The 14,166-nt window shown below is 43.9% G+C and overlaps 1 protein-coding gene across 1 annotated transcript in view; it reads left to right on the plus strand.

Moving 5' to 3' along the window:
- The window catches only part of LOC308105796 (protein unc-13 homolog C-like), a gene marked incomplete at its 5' end in the record, with an annotated part of 229,949 nt that overhangs the window by 84,459 nt on the left and 131,324 nt on the right, over positions 1-14,166 (plus strand). The window contains 2 exons of the mRNA XM_080456721.1: positions 10,079-10,235; positions 11,150-11,218. Of these exons, the coding sequence (XP_080312847.1) occupies positions 10,079-10,235; positions 11,150-11,218 (226 nt within the window). The remainder of the gene's footprint in view (positions 1-10,078; positions 10,236-11,149; positions 11,219-14,166) is intronic.

A 14,166-nucleotide genomic window follows, 5' to 3' on the forward strand; every position in this document is an offset into this window, starting at 1 on the left:
ACTTGAGTAAAAGTACAACATTATATATCAAAATATACTTAAGTTACAGTACCAAAGTCAATGTACTATTCTTTTTTTTTTATTGTCACACTTTGTGAATAGCTGATACAAGTGTTCAACGCGTTGCGTTGAGAGCTTGTAGATCGTCTATTTTCGAATAGAAGTATAACATAAGTGGTTAAGTCATGTTCTGTATTAATAAGCTACATCTGCAAAGTAACATGAAACTAAAGTTTTTAAATTATTGTGGTGGAGTAAAAAGTACAATATTTGTAGTGGAGTTGCAAGAATTAAAAAATTAAAAACCCATGTAAAATAAAAGTACCTCAAATTCGTACTCAAGTACCACCACACTAACCCTAACCCGGTACACATCTACCTATCCTCCATTCTTCCTGCCCTTTCTTCGTCTAGCTCTGCTTCTCAGCCTCTGCTTTTGCATTCCTCTTTTCCTCGCGTTTACCGTCTCGCTCAACCCCCCTGGAAGCACAAATTGATGTGTGTGTGTGTGTGTGTGTGTGTGTGTGTGTGTGTGTGTGTGTGTGTGTGTGTGTGTGTGTGTGTGTGTGTGTGTGTGTGTGTGTGTGTGTGTGTGTGTGTGTGTGTGTGTGTGTGTGTGCGCGCGCGCGTGCGTGTATAGTACACGTGATGAAGTGTGCATGTGTGCACTAGCACAGGGCTCAAGGCTACAGAAAGTGGCGTCTCTCTTTTTGAAAATGAGCTGGGGAGATACAGCATCGCTCTGAGAGCACCATGGGGATTGAGTTGATGCCATCATTGCTCTCTCTCTCTCTCTCTCTCTCTCTCTCTCTCTCTCTCTCTCTCTCTCTCTCTCTCTCTCTCTCTCTCTCTCTCTGCTCGCCTCCCCCAAGTGCTCCTGGGTAATTTGGAGTCTGAAAGCAGAGTAATTAATTAGGCCTCCCGATGAGAGAGAGATGGAGAGAGAGGAGAGAGAGAGAGAGAGAGACAGACAGACATAGAGACACACAGAGAGTGAGAGAGAGAGAGAGAGAGAGACACACAGCAAGTCGGCTGGTGTGTGTGTGTGTGTGTGTGTGTGTGCGCGCGCGCGCGCATCTGTGTGCACAATGCATGCACGTGAGTGTGCTTGTACATGTGTGTGTTCATGAACAAGTATGTGTGTGCATGTGTGTCCCTTTGGTTCTGATTACATGGTGTGGACTCTGTAATAAATCATTTCAACCAAACATTTCATTTGTACCACACAGGATTTCCCCCTCTCTTAAAATGGAAAATTCACCATCTTGGTCCCATCTTCCAAGGACCTCTGGCGCATTGAACCGAAGCAAAGACAGCAGTCAGTTGTCATTTCTAACAAGCTTTTGTGCAATATTTATCGACTGAGCACCTCCAAAACCTCATAACAAATGGATTTTGGTGTCAAAATCAGCAGGCAGCATTATTAGCACCGCTAGGAGCCGGGCTCCGAGGATTGTCGATGTCCGCACTTCAGTCCGTCATTCCAACACTTTGGAAGTTATCTTGAAAACCATTGACTGGATTTTAATGCAATTTGCTATGCATGCTCCCCTGAACCGATGTATTGATTTTGGTCACCCCGCGCCCTTTCCTCTAGCGCCACCCCGAGGCCAAAATGACAATATTTCACACCAGTTATCAAATCCCCAAACAGGCAGATTGCAGGAGGAACCCTAGATCAGAATGAACTCGCAAGATATCTCAAAATCGATGACAGTTGTCCATCAAACACTTTTTTTTAAATACAAATTCCATATTTTTTTCATTGTATTCGGTTTTCTTCATATTATATAAAATGCGTATGCAATGGAATTGGACTGACTGATGCCAATGTGCATTTTCCCATTATGTGTAAAATTTTGCCGGGTATATTGATTGAAGTCACTTTACTGATCCACTTTCTATATACTGCACAGTTCATAAATAATTCTGCTCAAGTTAATTATAGCAATCTTTGCTATAGTTGTGCTCCTAGCTTACAGAATTGAATATAAATGTACCGTAGGCATTTTTGGTTGTGGTAGATACATGCATACGCACGTACACAGTGTATGCTATCTCAGTCACACATGCATGCACACACACGCGTGGACTCATGCACTCACTCACATTATGTACGTATGCTCATGGCCACACTCGCACACAGCCACGCACGCACGCACATACATAATTGTTACCACAGGCTTACACAGTACCGTATGCACACACACATACACTATAGAAGCTGAGTGAAAGCACAATTGGCCCTATGCACGGCAGCCATATTGGCGAGAAATTGGGCCACTTCTTCCTCCCTTGCTGCGAGCTTGTACATCCGTTATTTTTGAACATTTTCTTTGAAAAATGTTGAATAATTTTGAATTTTTTAACAGAAATCTTCTCTCCTGGCACAACACATTTTCAGATGGGGGGGTCTGCGCCCAAATAAATATAATTTTGGGGGTCCTTGGCACGAGAAGGTTATTAAATTAGAACCAAACCCCAACATGTACCATACAATAGACAAAATGTCTTACCTACACGATTTATCCCATTATCTGACTATGAGCCGTCTAGCAGCCCTGTCCTTTTATCCTGTCATTGGAGGGATGTATTATTCCATGTCTGATTCTTCATTGTTATATCCATTTATTAATGTCCCTATCAACTGGGCTCAGGGTCACTGTGACCCTCGGTTCTCAATGTGGGGTCTGGGGACCGCCAGGGGCCCTTGTGGAGAGATACAGGTCTGTTATTCTGAGACGGTACAAATGGAACCAATATGGACCCATAAAGGTCCTTTTGGTTCCATTTATACCGTCTGATTTTAAATTACACAGAGGATTTTACAGTGTACTGTACAGGTGTCAAAGATGAAAAAATTGTATTAAACTGGGGGGTCTTTGAAATGAAAAAGGTTGAGAATCACTTCCCCCAGCTGTCCCACAGCTGGGGGAGGTAAATGATACAGTAAAGACCATAACTCACATCTTCGCATACCCTTAAGAGGAGGACATACATAAAAATAGCCCTAATTGGTCTGCTCGGAAGTCTAGATAGATACCATATCCCCGTCATGCTACTGTATATACAGTAATGATTAAATCATACTGTCCAGATATACAATAACATACGCATAACATAATTAAAATCCTCATAATCGTACCTATACCTGTATCTGTATGAAGTTTGAGGAACCTTTTAGATGAGCCCACAAGTCTTCATGCATCCATGTCAACTTTAACCAGTTTAAGCCCTATTTTAGACCTTTTTAGATTTTAGCGCTGGCTATTCAAAAATAGCAAATATACAAGCTCACAGTACATGCACGAAAAGCTTGTACATATGCTATTTTTGAGACATTTTGATCAATCTTGAAAGTGTTTGAAAATATATATATTTTTTAACACAATTTATCATTTTTTTTACACAAAATAATATTCTCTTCCGGGGGTCCCTGGCACAAAACATTTTCAGATGGGGGTCCGCAGCCAATGTGTACATATAAATTCGGGGGTCCTTGGCACGAAAAAGAGAACTACTGATTTAGAAGGAATTTATAGAATGGCCCTCGGGTCTTAAGTGCCAATGACGTCGCAGACGTCACGTTTTTCATAAGCCCAGAGTGCCAATGACGTCTGAGACGTCATGAAAAAAAAAAAAAAAAAAAAAAAAAACTCAAAAAAAGTTCTTTTTTTTTTTTTTTTTTTTTTTTTTGAAAAAAAAGGTTCAGAACCCAAGATATGATGATTTGAAGATTTGCTGCTCCATTCACTTCTTGTTTAACTTCTTACTGAAAAGGCTGTATCTCGGCTCCAAAGCACTTTTTTTTTACAATGTATTTTTGGCCTTGGCACAGGGGTGATATAGCCAGAAATATTTTTGGCACTGAATGAGTTAAGACCGGGAAAGCATCCGTGTCATTTTTAGATTTATCTGGCTATTCAAAAAAGTGCTATGAGCTTGTATATCTGCTACTTTATGAGCTATGAGCTTGTAGATCTGCTATTTTTGAAAAATAATTGTGAAAATGTGTGCAAATCTTTGAATATTTATACATATGTTTCATTCAAATCTTTGCCCTGGAACAAAATGTTTTCATATGGGGGTCCGTGGCCAAATACATATAGTGTCGGGTGGTCCTTGACAAGTTTGAGAACCACTGATACCACTGATACTAGCATTTAGAAGATTGTAGAATCCCCAGAAGAAATCTTCGCTTTGCACACATTTTCAAGATTTTTCAAAAGTAGCAGATCTACAAGTGCCCGCGCTACGAGCTTGTATATCTGCTATTTTTGAATAGCCAAAGTATAAAATGATGGTTATTATAGCCCAAATCTAAAATGACACCGATGCGGATTGAATGGGTTAATGTTTGAAAAGGTTTTCCTATAATGACACGCCCAGAACAGGGCCACCAGGTTGGAAGTGGCTGACCCTGGCAGCGCTCCCAGACAAAGCCTCATACTGAGCATCCTTGCCTCATCCTTGCCTCAGCCACTCAATACATGGTGCCCATATAACACAATTACACACAAGGACACGAGGAAAAACTGTCATTCCAGTTATATGGACCCTGACATTAGACAGAGACAGAAATATCTGTTACGGGATCAGTTCCAACAGTGTGTATGTGTGTACACTCCTGTCACGGTGATAGATGTGCAGAGGATGAGGTTAAGGAGGGCACACAGACAGTGGTGGAAGAAGACCTATTTTTATTTTATATAAAAAATTGGCTTAACCACAGTCCCTCAGGGCTCTATTCTAGCGGCTTTTCTGTTTTCAGCTTTCGCTGAAAATAGTGCAAAAATTACTTATTTTCTATCCAAAAAAATACTTATTTACTATCAATTACTCACCCCATGAAGCCGTGAATTCATAGAGTTTTTGTTTTTGTTTTTGTCGCATTCTTAAGCCAATAATTTGATAGCCTCAATCTCCAGGCTTTTATTTTCCTTCGCGTTTTGCTCAAAAGGAAAGCCTGGACCAGGCTGTTGACATTCCTGGCATAGGAAGTGGGAGTCAACCTTTCATTTCCCCAACCAACCAGAGTGCAGTGGGCGTCGCTCCAAATGTAGTGACGTCAGGGCTCTCAACGCTGCACATTGGGGGAGGAGGAGGGGTGCGGGGCGGGGGCGGGCGCACAGCTCTGTGAACCAATGGGAGCCCCCGGCTGTTTTCTCCTGAGATTTTGAATCCGCCCCTCTATGCCAGATATCAGACACGCTGGGGCAGGCTAATAATTGTATGACCGGCGGAGACTCATATGCAGGTCAATTGAGTCCGGCGGTCATCAAATTGGCTCAGGAATGCGACAAAAACTAAACAAATCCCCATGAATTCAAGGCTTCATGGGGTGTGCAATTGATAGACAATAAGTAATTTTTTGGGGTGAACTACTCCTTTAAGGGAGGAGTGGCCAGCAGACAAGCCATAACCATAAAAGGAGTTCCCAATGCAGCTACGCCCAAATGTGGAGTGTATTGTCTAACCTCAATGTGTCGTCATGGCATCAGGTGCAAACAAATCAGTCAGCTCCATATATGGGCATGAAAGGGACAAGGACTGACAGATGCAGAGATCTCCATACATGGGCATATTTGTCGGATCGGCGGTGCGACGTAGGCGTGAGCTCTAGTTATTAAAAGTAGCAATAGCTTAATGCAGAAATACTCTGTTGCAAGTAAAAGTCCTACATTCAAAATTCACTTGAGTAATAGTACAAACGTAATGGCATCAAATATTCAAGTACCAAAGGTGAAATTACTCAAAAAGTATGCCCGGAATTCTTGATCTGTCTCTGTAGCTACTGTAAGGTCATCATGAATATCCAACTGGGGATCAGCGAGTGCACGGAGCCCCTAGTCATTTGCTTTAGTATGCAGTTTAATATGCAATTTAAATAAATAATACATCACCTCACTGAGAAGCCTTGAGCATGTGATTATTAAGTTGATATGTAAAGATCATAATTATGTAGCATATATGTAAGGTGACATAATAGGCTACGTCGCTTCTGACCGCAGCAACACGGCCAACGCCTTTGGTCCACCTCTCCTATGACAGTGGTTCTCAAACCTTTTCAAGTCAAGGAAATTGATATGTATTTGGCTACGGACCCCCCATCTGAAAAGAGTTTGTGCCAGGGACCCCCAGAAGCAAAGAGTTGTGTTAAAAATGTTCGCTCATAAAAAAATTAAAAAATCTTCACGATTTTTCAAAAATAGCAGATCTACAAGCTCATATGAGCTATGAGCGCTATGAGCCCCGCTATAGTGCCGCGCTATGGTCCCCCCAAGGACCCCCACTTTGAGAACCAATGTACCTATGCATGTGACGTTCCAGTGATGCAGAGATCTTTTAGTTTCACTTGAATAGGAATGGAGTTGGCTGCCACCAAACTGTTGATATATGAGCTGTAAAATGTATTAGTGAGTTATAATGGGAATAAGTCTCTCCCACACTGTTTGGTGAAGCAGGGAAACATGCAGTGTTACAATGAGCATATGCTGCTCACCCAGACCCCACCAACGCCTCTAAGGCTCCAACAGTTCATTACTGCGAGGAAGTTCTTGTCACAGATGGTGTGTGCGTGTGTGTGTGTGTGCGTGTGAGTGTGTCAGTGTGGGTGTGCGTATGCGTGTGTGTGTGTGTGTGTGTGTGTTATCTCAGCGAATCAGAAGTGTCAACCCACGCACCCCTCTTGCTGTCTACTGTTACAAGCTCTAGCAGGCTGAGGTAGAGAGGGAAGATTTATCCCTTTCTGTATGGAAAGAAAAGTTTCCCTTTCTCGTCCCGGTTTGAACTTGGCACATGAATTCTTGTGATTTACGGATTAATACGTACAATTGTTAATAACGTGACATTGTTTGTCTATAAATGCACGAAATTAAACGTGTGTGTGTGCGTGTGTGTGTGTGCGTGTGTGTCGGGCATAACTCGGGCACCGTCCAACCGATTGACTTCAAACTTGCCATGATGTGTGTCGTCAATTACCTGCGGGTGTGCAGTGCCGACTCGGAATGGCTGTATCTGTCTATTCGTGGGTCTGTGTAGGGCACTCTGAATCTCTGTGTTTGTGGTGGGGTGTAGGCTTTGGCTTCCCTGATTGGCCAACCCAACCCATCGGCCTAACGGATTGGCCACACTTTGCATCACGTTTTTGCCACCGCAACCAATAGAAGTGGTAGCTTGCACAACCAAACTCTATTCCCAACTTGCATTGTTCCCGAGTAGGCCGGTGCCAGTTTATAAATAACCCATTGATTGTAATATCAAACGTTATTAGTACTTTGGTAACGGTTACCACATTGGGTACTTTAACAACGGGTACAGCGAGCAGGTACAATGGGTATTGCATAACTGGAGGGGCATGCATTCCCAACTTGCATCGTTCCTGACTTAATTGTTCCCGACTTACATGGTCCCCGACTAGGCTGGTGCCTAAAAGTCACCGGTCTAGTATAAATTTAAATTGCAATGCACAATAACAAGCCTTGGACACAGAAACTGTATCATATGGCCAATACAGTATCTATAGTGCAACTGATGTCGGCACTTGAACACAGCGAACAAAGCTGCTAACTGTCTGATTTTGGATAGAGCCTACAAAAATAACCAGTGTCAAAATAAGGTTAAACAGTCATATGTCTTTCTGGAAATGTTTTCCACTTCCTTGTGGTTTCTTAGTTGTCTATATCAGGTTTGAGAGCGAAGCCTTTTGGTTATAAAAGCCAGTAAAAAAATGAAAGTGAAACATAGCCACCTTAATGTGCCGCTTGTACTGAAGTTAATATTATAGATTCTGTGGTGGCAAGCAACATTGGATATTTGATACATATGGTTGCTGTCGGGCAGAAAGCTTATCTCCATATTTTAACATTTTGTTCAAATATGGAGATAAGGTTTCTGCCCGACCATTTTGTTTTCGTAAATGAATGCCCTACTTGATCATACTACATCGTCACACAATAGCAGATCTGCATTTTTGGAGATATGAGGTTTCCACTCGACATGTGTGGAAATCTGAGCCATAAGGTTAGAGACCTGAGCCATAAGGTTAGAGACCTGAGCCATAAGGCAAAGCTCTCTATCTACCGGTCGATCTTCATTCCAGCTTCTCACCTATGGTCGTGAGATATGGGACAATTCATGCCCGAAAGAGATTTCAGATTACAAGCAGCCCAAAATGGGTTTTCTCAGGAGGCAGGCTGGCATGGTGAGAAGATCATTCATCCGTGAGAGACTCGGAGTAGAGCCACTGCTCCTTTTTGTAAGAAAGGAGGCAATAGGCTCTATGCACAGCAGCCATATTGTAAAGAAATTGGGCCTCTTCCCTACTTCCTTCACAGGTGTTACCAATTGATATTAATGGATCTGTTCCATTCTGGTCAAACAGAGTCAGGCTGCTGAGGTTTAGCCTGGTAAACCCTCCCTCCGGAAATTTCCATTTGATTTCAGGAGTGAGTCTGGCCTGATCGCCCATTCTGCAATATTGGCTGTGCCTGGAGTTGGGCGGGAGTAATACCGTTGACTGACAACCCCTTCAGCCAATGATCGTTGTTCCCCTTCAGCCAATTGCAGTCCATTTTTACCACCTCCACAAATAATGTGCCGCAACGGGACTTTTGAGATGGCCATGCCCAAAATAGGTTGCCTTATTCGGATACATGCGTGTCGCTGCCCGCCCCTGCCGGTTCTCTGAAATGTTATTTTTAAATAGGCTCTGTCATGATTAATTGATCACATATATGAAGTTAAACAACTAAATTCTATCCAAACGATATCTTATAAGTAAATTCCGTGCCTCAAAAAAGAAGTTTGAGAGCGTTATAAAACTGAAAGTAAGAAGTGAAGGCACTCGCACAAACAACAATGGCTGCCGTTCGTCTTTTGTCGGCTGCACTCAGGCTGCACTCGGCTTCATTCGGGCTCACTCGAACTCGCCACCTGATTGGCCAACTGTCGCTATCAATCACAGAACGATGAGCGACGACGCTGATAGGCTCGTCCATTTGGTGTACGGGCTAGAAACGCCCAGACAAGCCTTCAGGCCAGACTCACTCCTGAAATCAAATGGAAATTAGATTTCCGGAGGGAGGGTTTACCAGGCTAGCTGAGGTTGGCTATTAATTAACTGGAAACACTGTGCTACACCAGTGGGTCTCAAAGTGTAGTCCAGGGACCCTCATGGTTCCTTGAGGGGGTTCCAAATGGAGGTCCACGGGACCAGGTGGAGGGATTATATCCCCACGCTGGCCTGGGGAACCACTCAGGATGGTCCCAGTCATATTATAGCTGTCTGAGGTCCCACTGCTGGAACTGCAGGTTTCATCAAGTTAAAATTGATTAAACCTGCAGCTCTTCTGGACAGAGTAGGGTGTTTTTATTTTTATTATTTACCAACACTACTAGTTGGTACCACATTCAAAAGCAGTGTGTGTCTCTATTAGAACCAAGCAGAACTAATCGTGTTAAATCCAGTCTGAGTAATCATTCATCAGGGGAAGGTGCGTGGATAACGTCAGCACAAATCCTTTTTTGTTGTCTTTCTTTTACTAAATCCCTGATTCACATTAAGACAAAACACTTGGGGAGCAGCCTGTTGCAACCACATGCTGCAACAGGCGAGTAAATGGCCTTACTCGAGGGAAACATTAACGGTGGAGATTAGAGACCGGGGCATGCTTACTCATACACTCTTCCCCTCGCAGATTGTGCCATTTGTTTGGTGGGATCAGGAAAACTCCAGCTGCAAGCCTGCTTATACAGCACATCATTGGTTCTCAACCCCCAGGGGTCCTTGGGGGGGGGGGGGGTGTTCCAGGGGGTCCCCAGCAAAAGTAGTTAATCATTTCAATAACCATAGCCATTTTAACCACTTTATCCATTTATACGTTGGCTATTAAAAAAAAGCAGATCTACAAAAAAGATCAAATTTTTTTTTTAGATGGGGGGTCCGCGGCCAAATATCGATGTTGGGGTCTTTGGCACGAAAAGGTTTGAGAACTAACTGGTGTACATGTTTACATGGTATCTGCACCTGCAGTGGGGTGGTTCAGCAACACGTGTCTCTGCTTCTTCTCCCTTGCAGGCATTTCTCCTGTCTGTCCTCCAAGTACATGTGTCCCGGCGTGCCGGCGGTGATGAGCAACCTCCTGGCTAACATCAATGCCTACTTCGCCCACACCACCACCACCACGACCACCACCGCCTCCGCCTCGGACCGATTCGCCGCCTCCAACTTTGGCGTAAGACCTCACTTTGTTCTACAGGGGGTGAAAAAAAGAATTGGCAGATAATTGAAAAGTTCTGTGCTGAAACGTATTGATTTGTTTTTCGCTCTGAAATACGGATTCAGAAAAGGTTGGTATTGTGGTAGGAAACAGGCCTTAATAATGCAAGGATTTTTTGCAAAGCTTTGCTGGTCAGATTTACACTATTTCATTCAGTACTTGTAACCTAGCCTGGAATCCAGACAGATTTTCTCCATTCGGCTGATTTTGTTTTTTTTCTCACAGAAGCAAAGAGAGGACAAAAAACGACCGAACGGAGCAAATCAGTCTGTATTCCAGGCTACTTGAAACCTGCACTGTGCAGATGTCCGAATATTTGGAACAGAGGGTCCCTCACTTCATGTTTCTGTAAATTATTAAGATAGTGAGTTGATACTACCGTATAGCTGCGCACATCAAGGACCTTGGTGTGCCACGTGGTGTGGTGGTGTTACAGTGTCAAGGTGACACTGCAGCTCTGTGTTACTGACCTGCCGTCAGAGAGGAATTGAGGTGGAATAAAGTAGAGTCGAAATATTTGTGTAACATGAATTATTAAAAAACACTCATTTTTCAAAGTCGGCCCCAGAGCTACCTGTCTAAAAAAAAATAGTTAAATGCTGTTGAAATCAGTGAAGTCCCCGAAGTGCTCAGTGGTCTCTGATAGAGCGTTTAACAAGCTAATGTAGCCAGGCGTCAAAGATATTCAGGCCGGTAAATAGTGTTTCAGCATTTGTGCTTAAAATGATTTTTATTCCAGGGAATCGGAAATGGAATCACCGGAGGCAGAACAAAGGCGCAGGCAGCTGAGTGTGTTGTAAATGTGAATATATCACATGGCCCGGGGACTCTGTTTACAAAATGTTGTTACTGCATGTCTTTCTCAACAGAGGGAGAAGTTTGTCAAGCTGCTGGATCAACTTCACAACTCGCTGAGGATTGACCTCTCCAAATATCGGGTATGTACTGCATTGTATTAATCTGTTTCTTCTTATTGAGTACATGCCTGTGTGCACCGAAATAACCCACATTGCACAGCAGCTACGGTAAACCTCCCAACACCCAACAGAAGGAGGTGTGGAGGAGTACGGTATCACCAGTTGCTGCTAATTCATCATATCACAGGTTTAGAGGTGTAAGGAAGTGGGTGAAATTAGTTTTTTTTTGTGCAAGCTCCATAATTTTGGTCGTTTTCAAAAAGGAGAAAAAGTCTGTGAAGAAGTGTGTTAAAACAAAATCAAAGATATCTACAACATATATCATCTCTGTCGGGTGGAAACCTCATTATGTCCAAAACTGTTATATTTCAGGATTCAAATTCAAAAATAGCAGATCGACAAAGCAGATCGTTGCATTTCGAGCTTGTAGATCTGCTATTTTTGATACTTTTGTGTGACGCTGTAGTATGATCAAGTATGGCGTTAATTTTCGAAAAGTCATTAAAGGGGTAGTTCACCCCCAAAATAACTTTTTTTCTATTGATTACTGACCATCTGGAGCCTTGAATTCATAGATATTTTTTTGTTTTTGTCACATTCCTAAGCCAATAATTTGATTATAATAAATGTGTCCCCATTGATTCCGGTAGGAGACACAAATGCATTTGTGTCTCCTACCGGAATCAATGGGGCTAAATTTATTATAATCAAATAATAAAGGAAGGAATGCGACAAAAACAAAAAAATATCCATGAATTCAAGGCTCCATGGGGTGAGTAATCAATAGAAAAAAAGGTATTTGGGGGGTGAACTACCCCTTTAAGTAAAAAATATGGAGATAAGAGGTTTCTGCCCGACAGCAACGATATACGCATCATGTATGTACATGAGGTTAAACATAAGGTGCAAAAGGTGGTTAGCAGCAGGCATGTTCATGAGATTAGCCAAATAAATGCATTGGCAGGTCCACATACAGTATAATGGTAGTCCACATAGGGCAAAGACTTCACATGGTAAAAATCCGGAAAGGAAAGTAAAATCCAAAGGAAAGTGTTGACAGGCGGCCAGCCTGATGACAGGCGGTGATCAGGCCTATCTTGTTCAACAGTCTGATGGTAGCCGGGTAGAAACTGTTCCGAAATGTGGTGAACCTGCCCCTGCCTGGCCGCGATCAAAGCAGAGGTGTGAACAGATTGTGGCCGGGGTGGTGATTAATTTACAATCCCTTTCACGACGGTGTCTCTTGCCAAAAAGGGCAGACTTTCAAGCTAACAACGTAACGCAGAGCCAGGCTCTGGTGGTTGTCCTTGACCTCCACGGGAGCCAGGGGAGCCATGCAGGCAGAGTCATTGACCTCCCAAGGGAGTCATGGGAGGCTGGCTATCCAGGCAGTCCTTGACCTCCGGGGGCCATCGACAGCAAGCAATACCGTGCTATTGAATATACTTTAGGCTTTAGTTGGTTACACGGAATGTACAACGGTGACACTGTGTGGGTGTGTGTGTGTGTGTGTGTGTGTCTGTGTGTGAGATAGAGCGAGACAGAGAGAGAGAGAGTGGCCCTGGAGAATCTTTGTAGGTCAAAGGTCGTGCACGTTTGCTGTATAGATCTTTAATGACTTTCTGCGTCCTGAGGTTCTGAGCATTGTTGTGTGGAATGGTGCTGTTGTCACGAGAAGAAACCACTTTACTCTCATTAGATTGCTCCATGGACGGCAGTGCATAAGCAATTTATAGATCTGAAGCGCCATAATCTGTCACGCACACTGTTCTTTAACATGAAGAAAATGAAATGACAAGATCAAATTTAATCAGTTATGGATGGATTGAGAAAATCACTATGTGGCTGCTCAACTGAATGCACGTGCGTGCGTGCGTGCGTGCGTGCGTGCGTGCGTGCGTGCGTGTGTGCGTGCGTGCGTGTGTGCGTGCGTGCGTGCGTGTGTGTGTGCGTTTGTGGCAGAGAATTAGGAGGTTTACTATTCCCACTGGACCCCTATTCAGAGAATGCAGTATGATTGCCATCTGCGTCCCTCATGGCTAATTTATGCTCCAGCCATTGTCGCATGCCGGAATTAGCCAATCTACAAGCCCACGACCGTGGCGCGGACGCAACGCGGCATTGGCTTGCAGAGAGGCTATTTTCGGCGAGCAACACCGACCAGCGACGAATGTATATAAATCAGGCCTCAGTGTCTTGGAGGAGATGGCCCTGTTGTCTACTCAGGAAGATTGAAATCACATTCTCCCAAGAACAAACCCATGGGAGTTAATCCTGTTACAAACACCCTCAGCCTCCCGCGTCCACGCGTCCACGCACGCACGCACGCACGCACGCACGCACGCACGCACGCACGCACGCACGCACGCACGCACGCACGCACGCACGCACGCACGCACGCACGCACGCACGCACGCACGCACGCACGCACGCACGCACGCACGCACGCACGCACGCACGCACGCACGCACGCACGCACGCACGCACGCACGCACGCACGCACGCACGCACGCACAGATATAGCCACACAAGACACATGCTGTAGACACACAGACATACTACACTCAGTGTTCTCAAACCTTTCAAGTCAAGGAATATTGATATGTATTTTGCCACGGACCCCCATCTGAAAATGTTTTGTACCAGGGACTCCCAGAAGAGAAGATATGTGTGAAAAGAAAAATATCGAAATTATTCGAAAAAGTCCAAACATATGGATATTTTTCAAATATTTGCAAAAATAACAGATGTACAAGCTCGCAGCGTGGCACGAAGGCACGCGCTGTGAGCTTGTAGATCTGCTATTTTTTAATAGCCAACACATAAATGGATAAAGCGGTTAAAATGATTGCGATGCTGTATTAACAACTTCAGCTGGGGACCCCCTGGAACCCGCCCCCCCAATGATCCTTGGGGGTCCCACTCCCCGGACCCCACTTTGAGAACCACTGCTATAGTCCATGGTTCGG

Source organism: Gymnoscopelus braueri, assembly GCF_963280865.1.
Source record: "Gymnoscopelus braueri genome assembly, chromosome: 1".
Lineage (NCBI taxonomy): Eukaryota > Metazoa > Chordata > Actinopteri > Myctophiformes > Myctophidae > Gymnoscopelus > Gymnoscopelus braueri.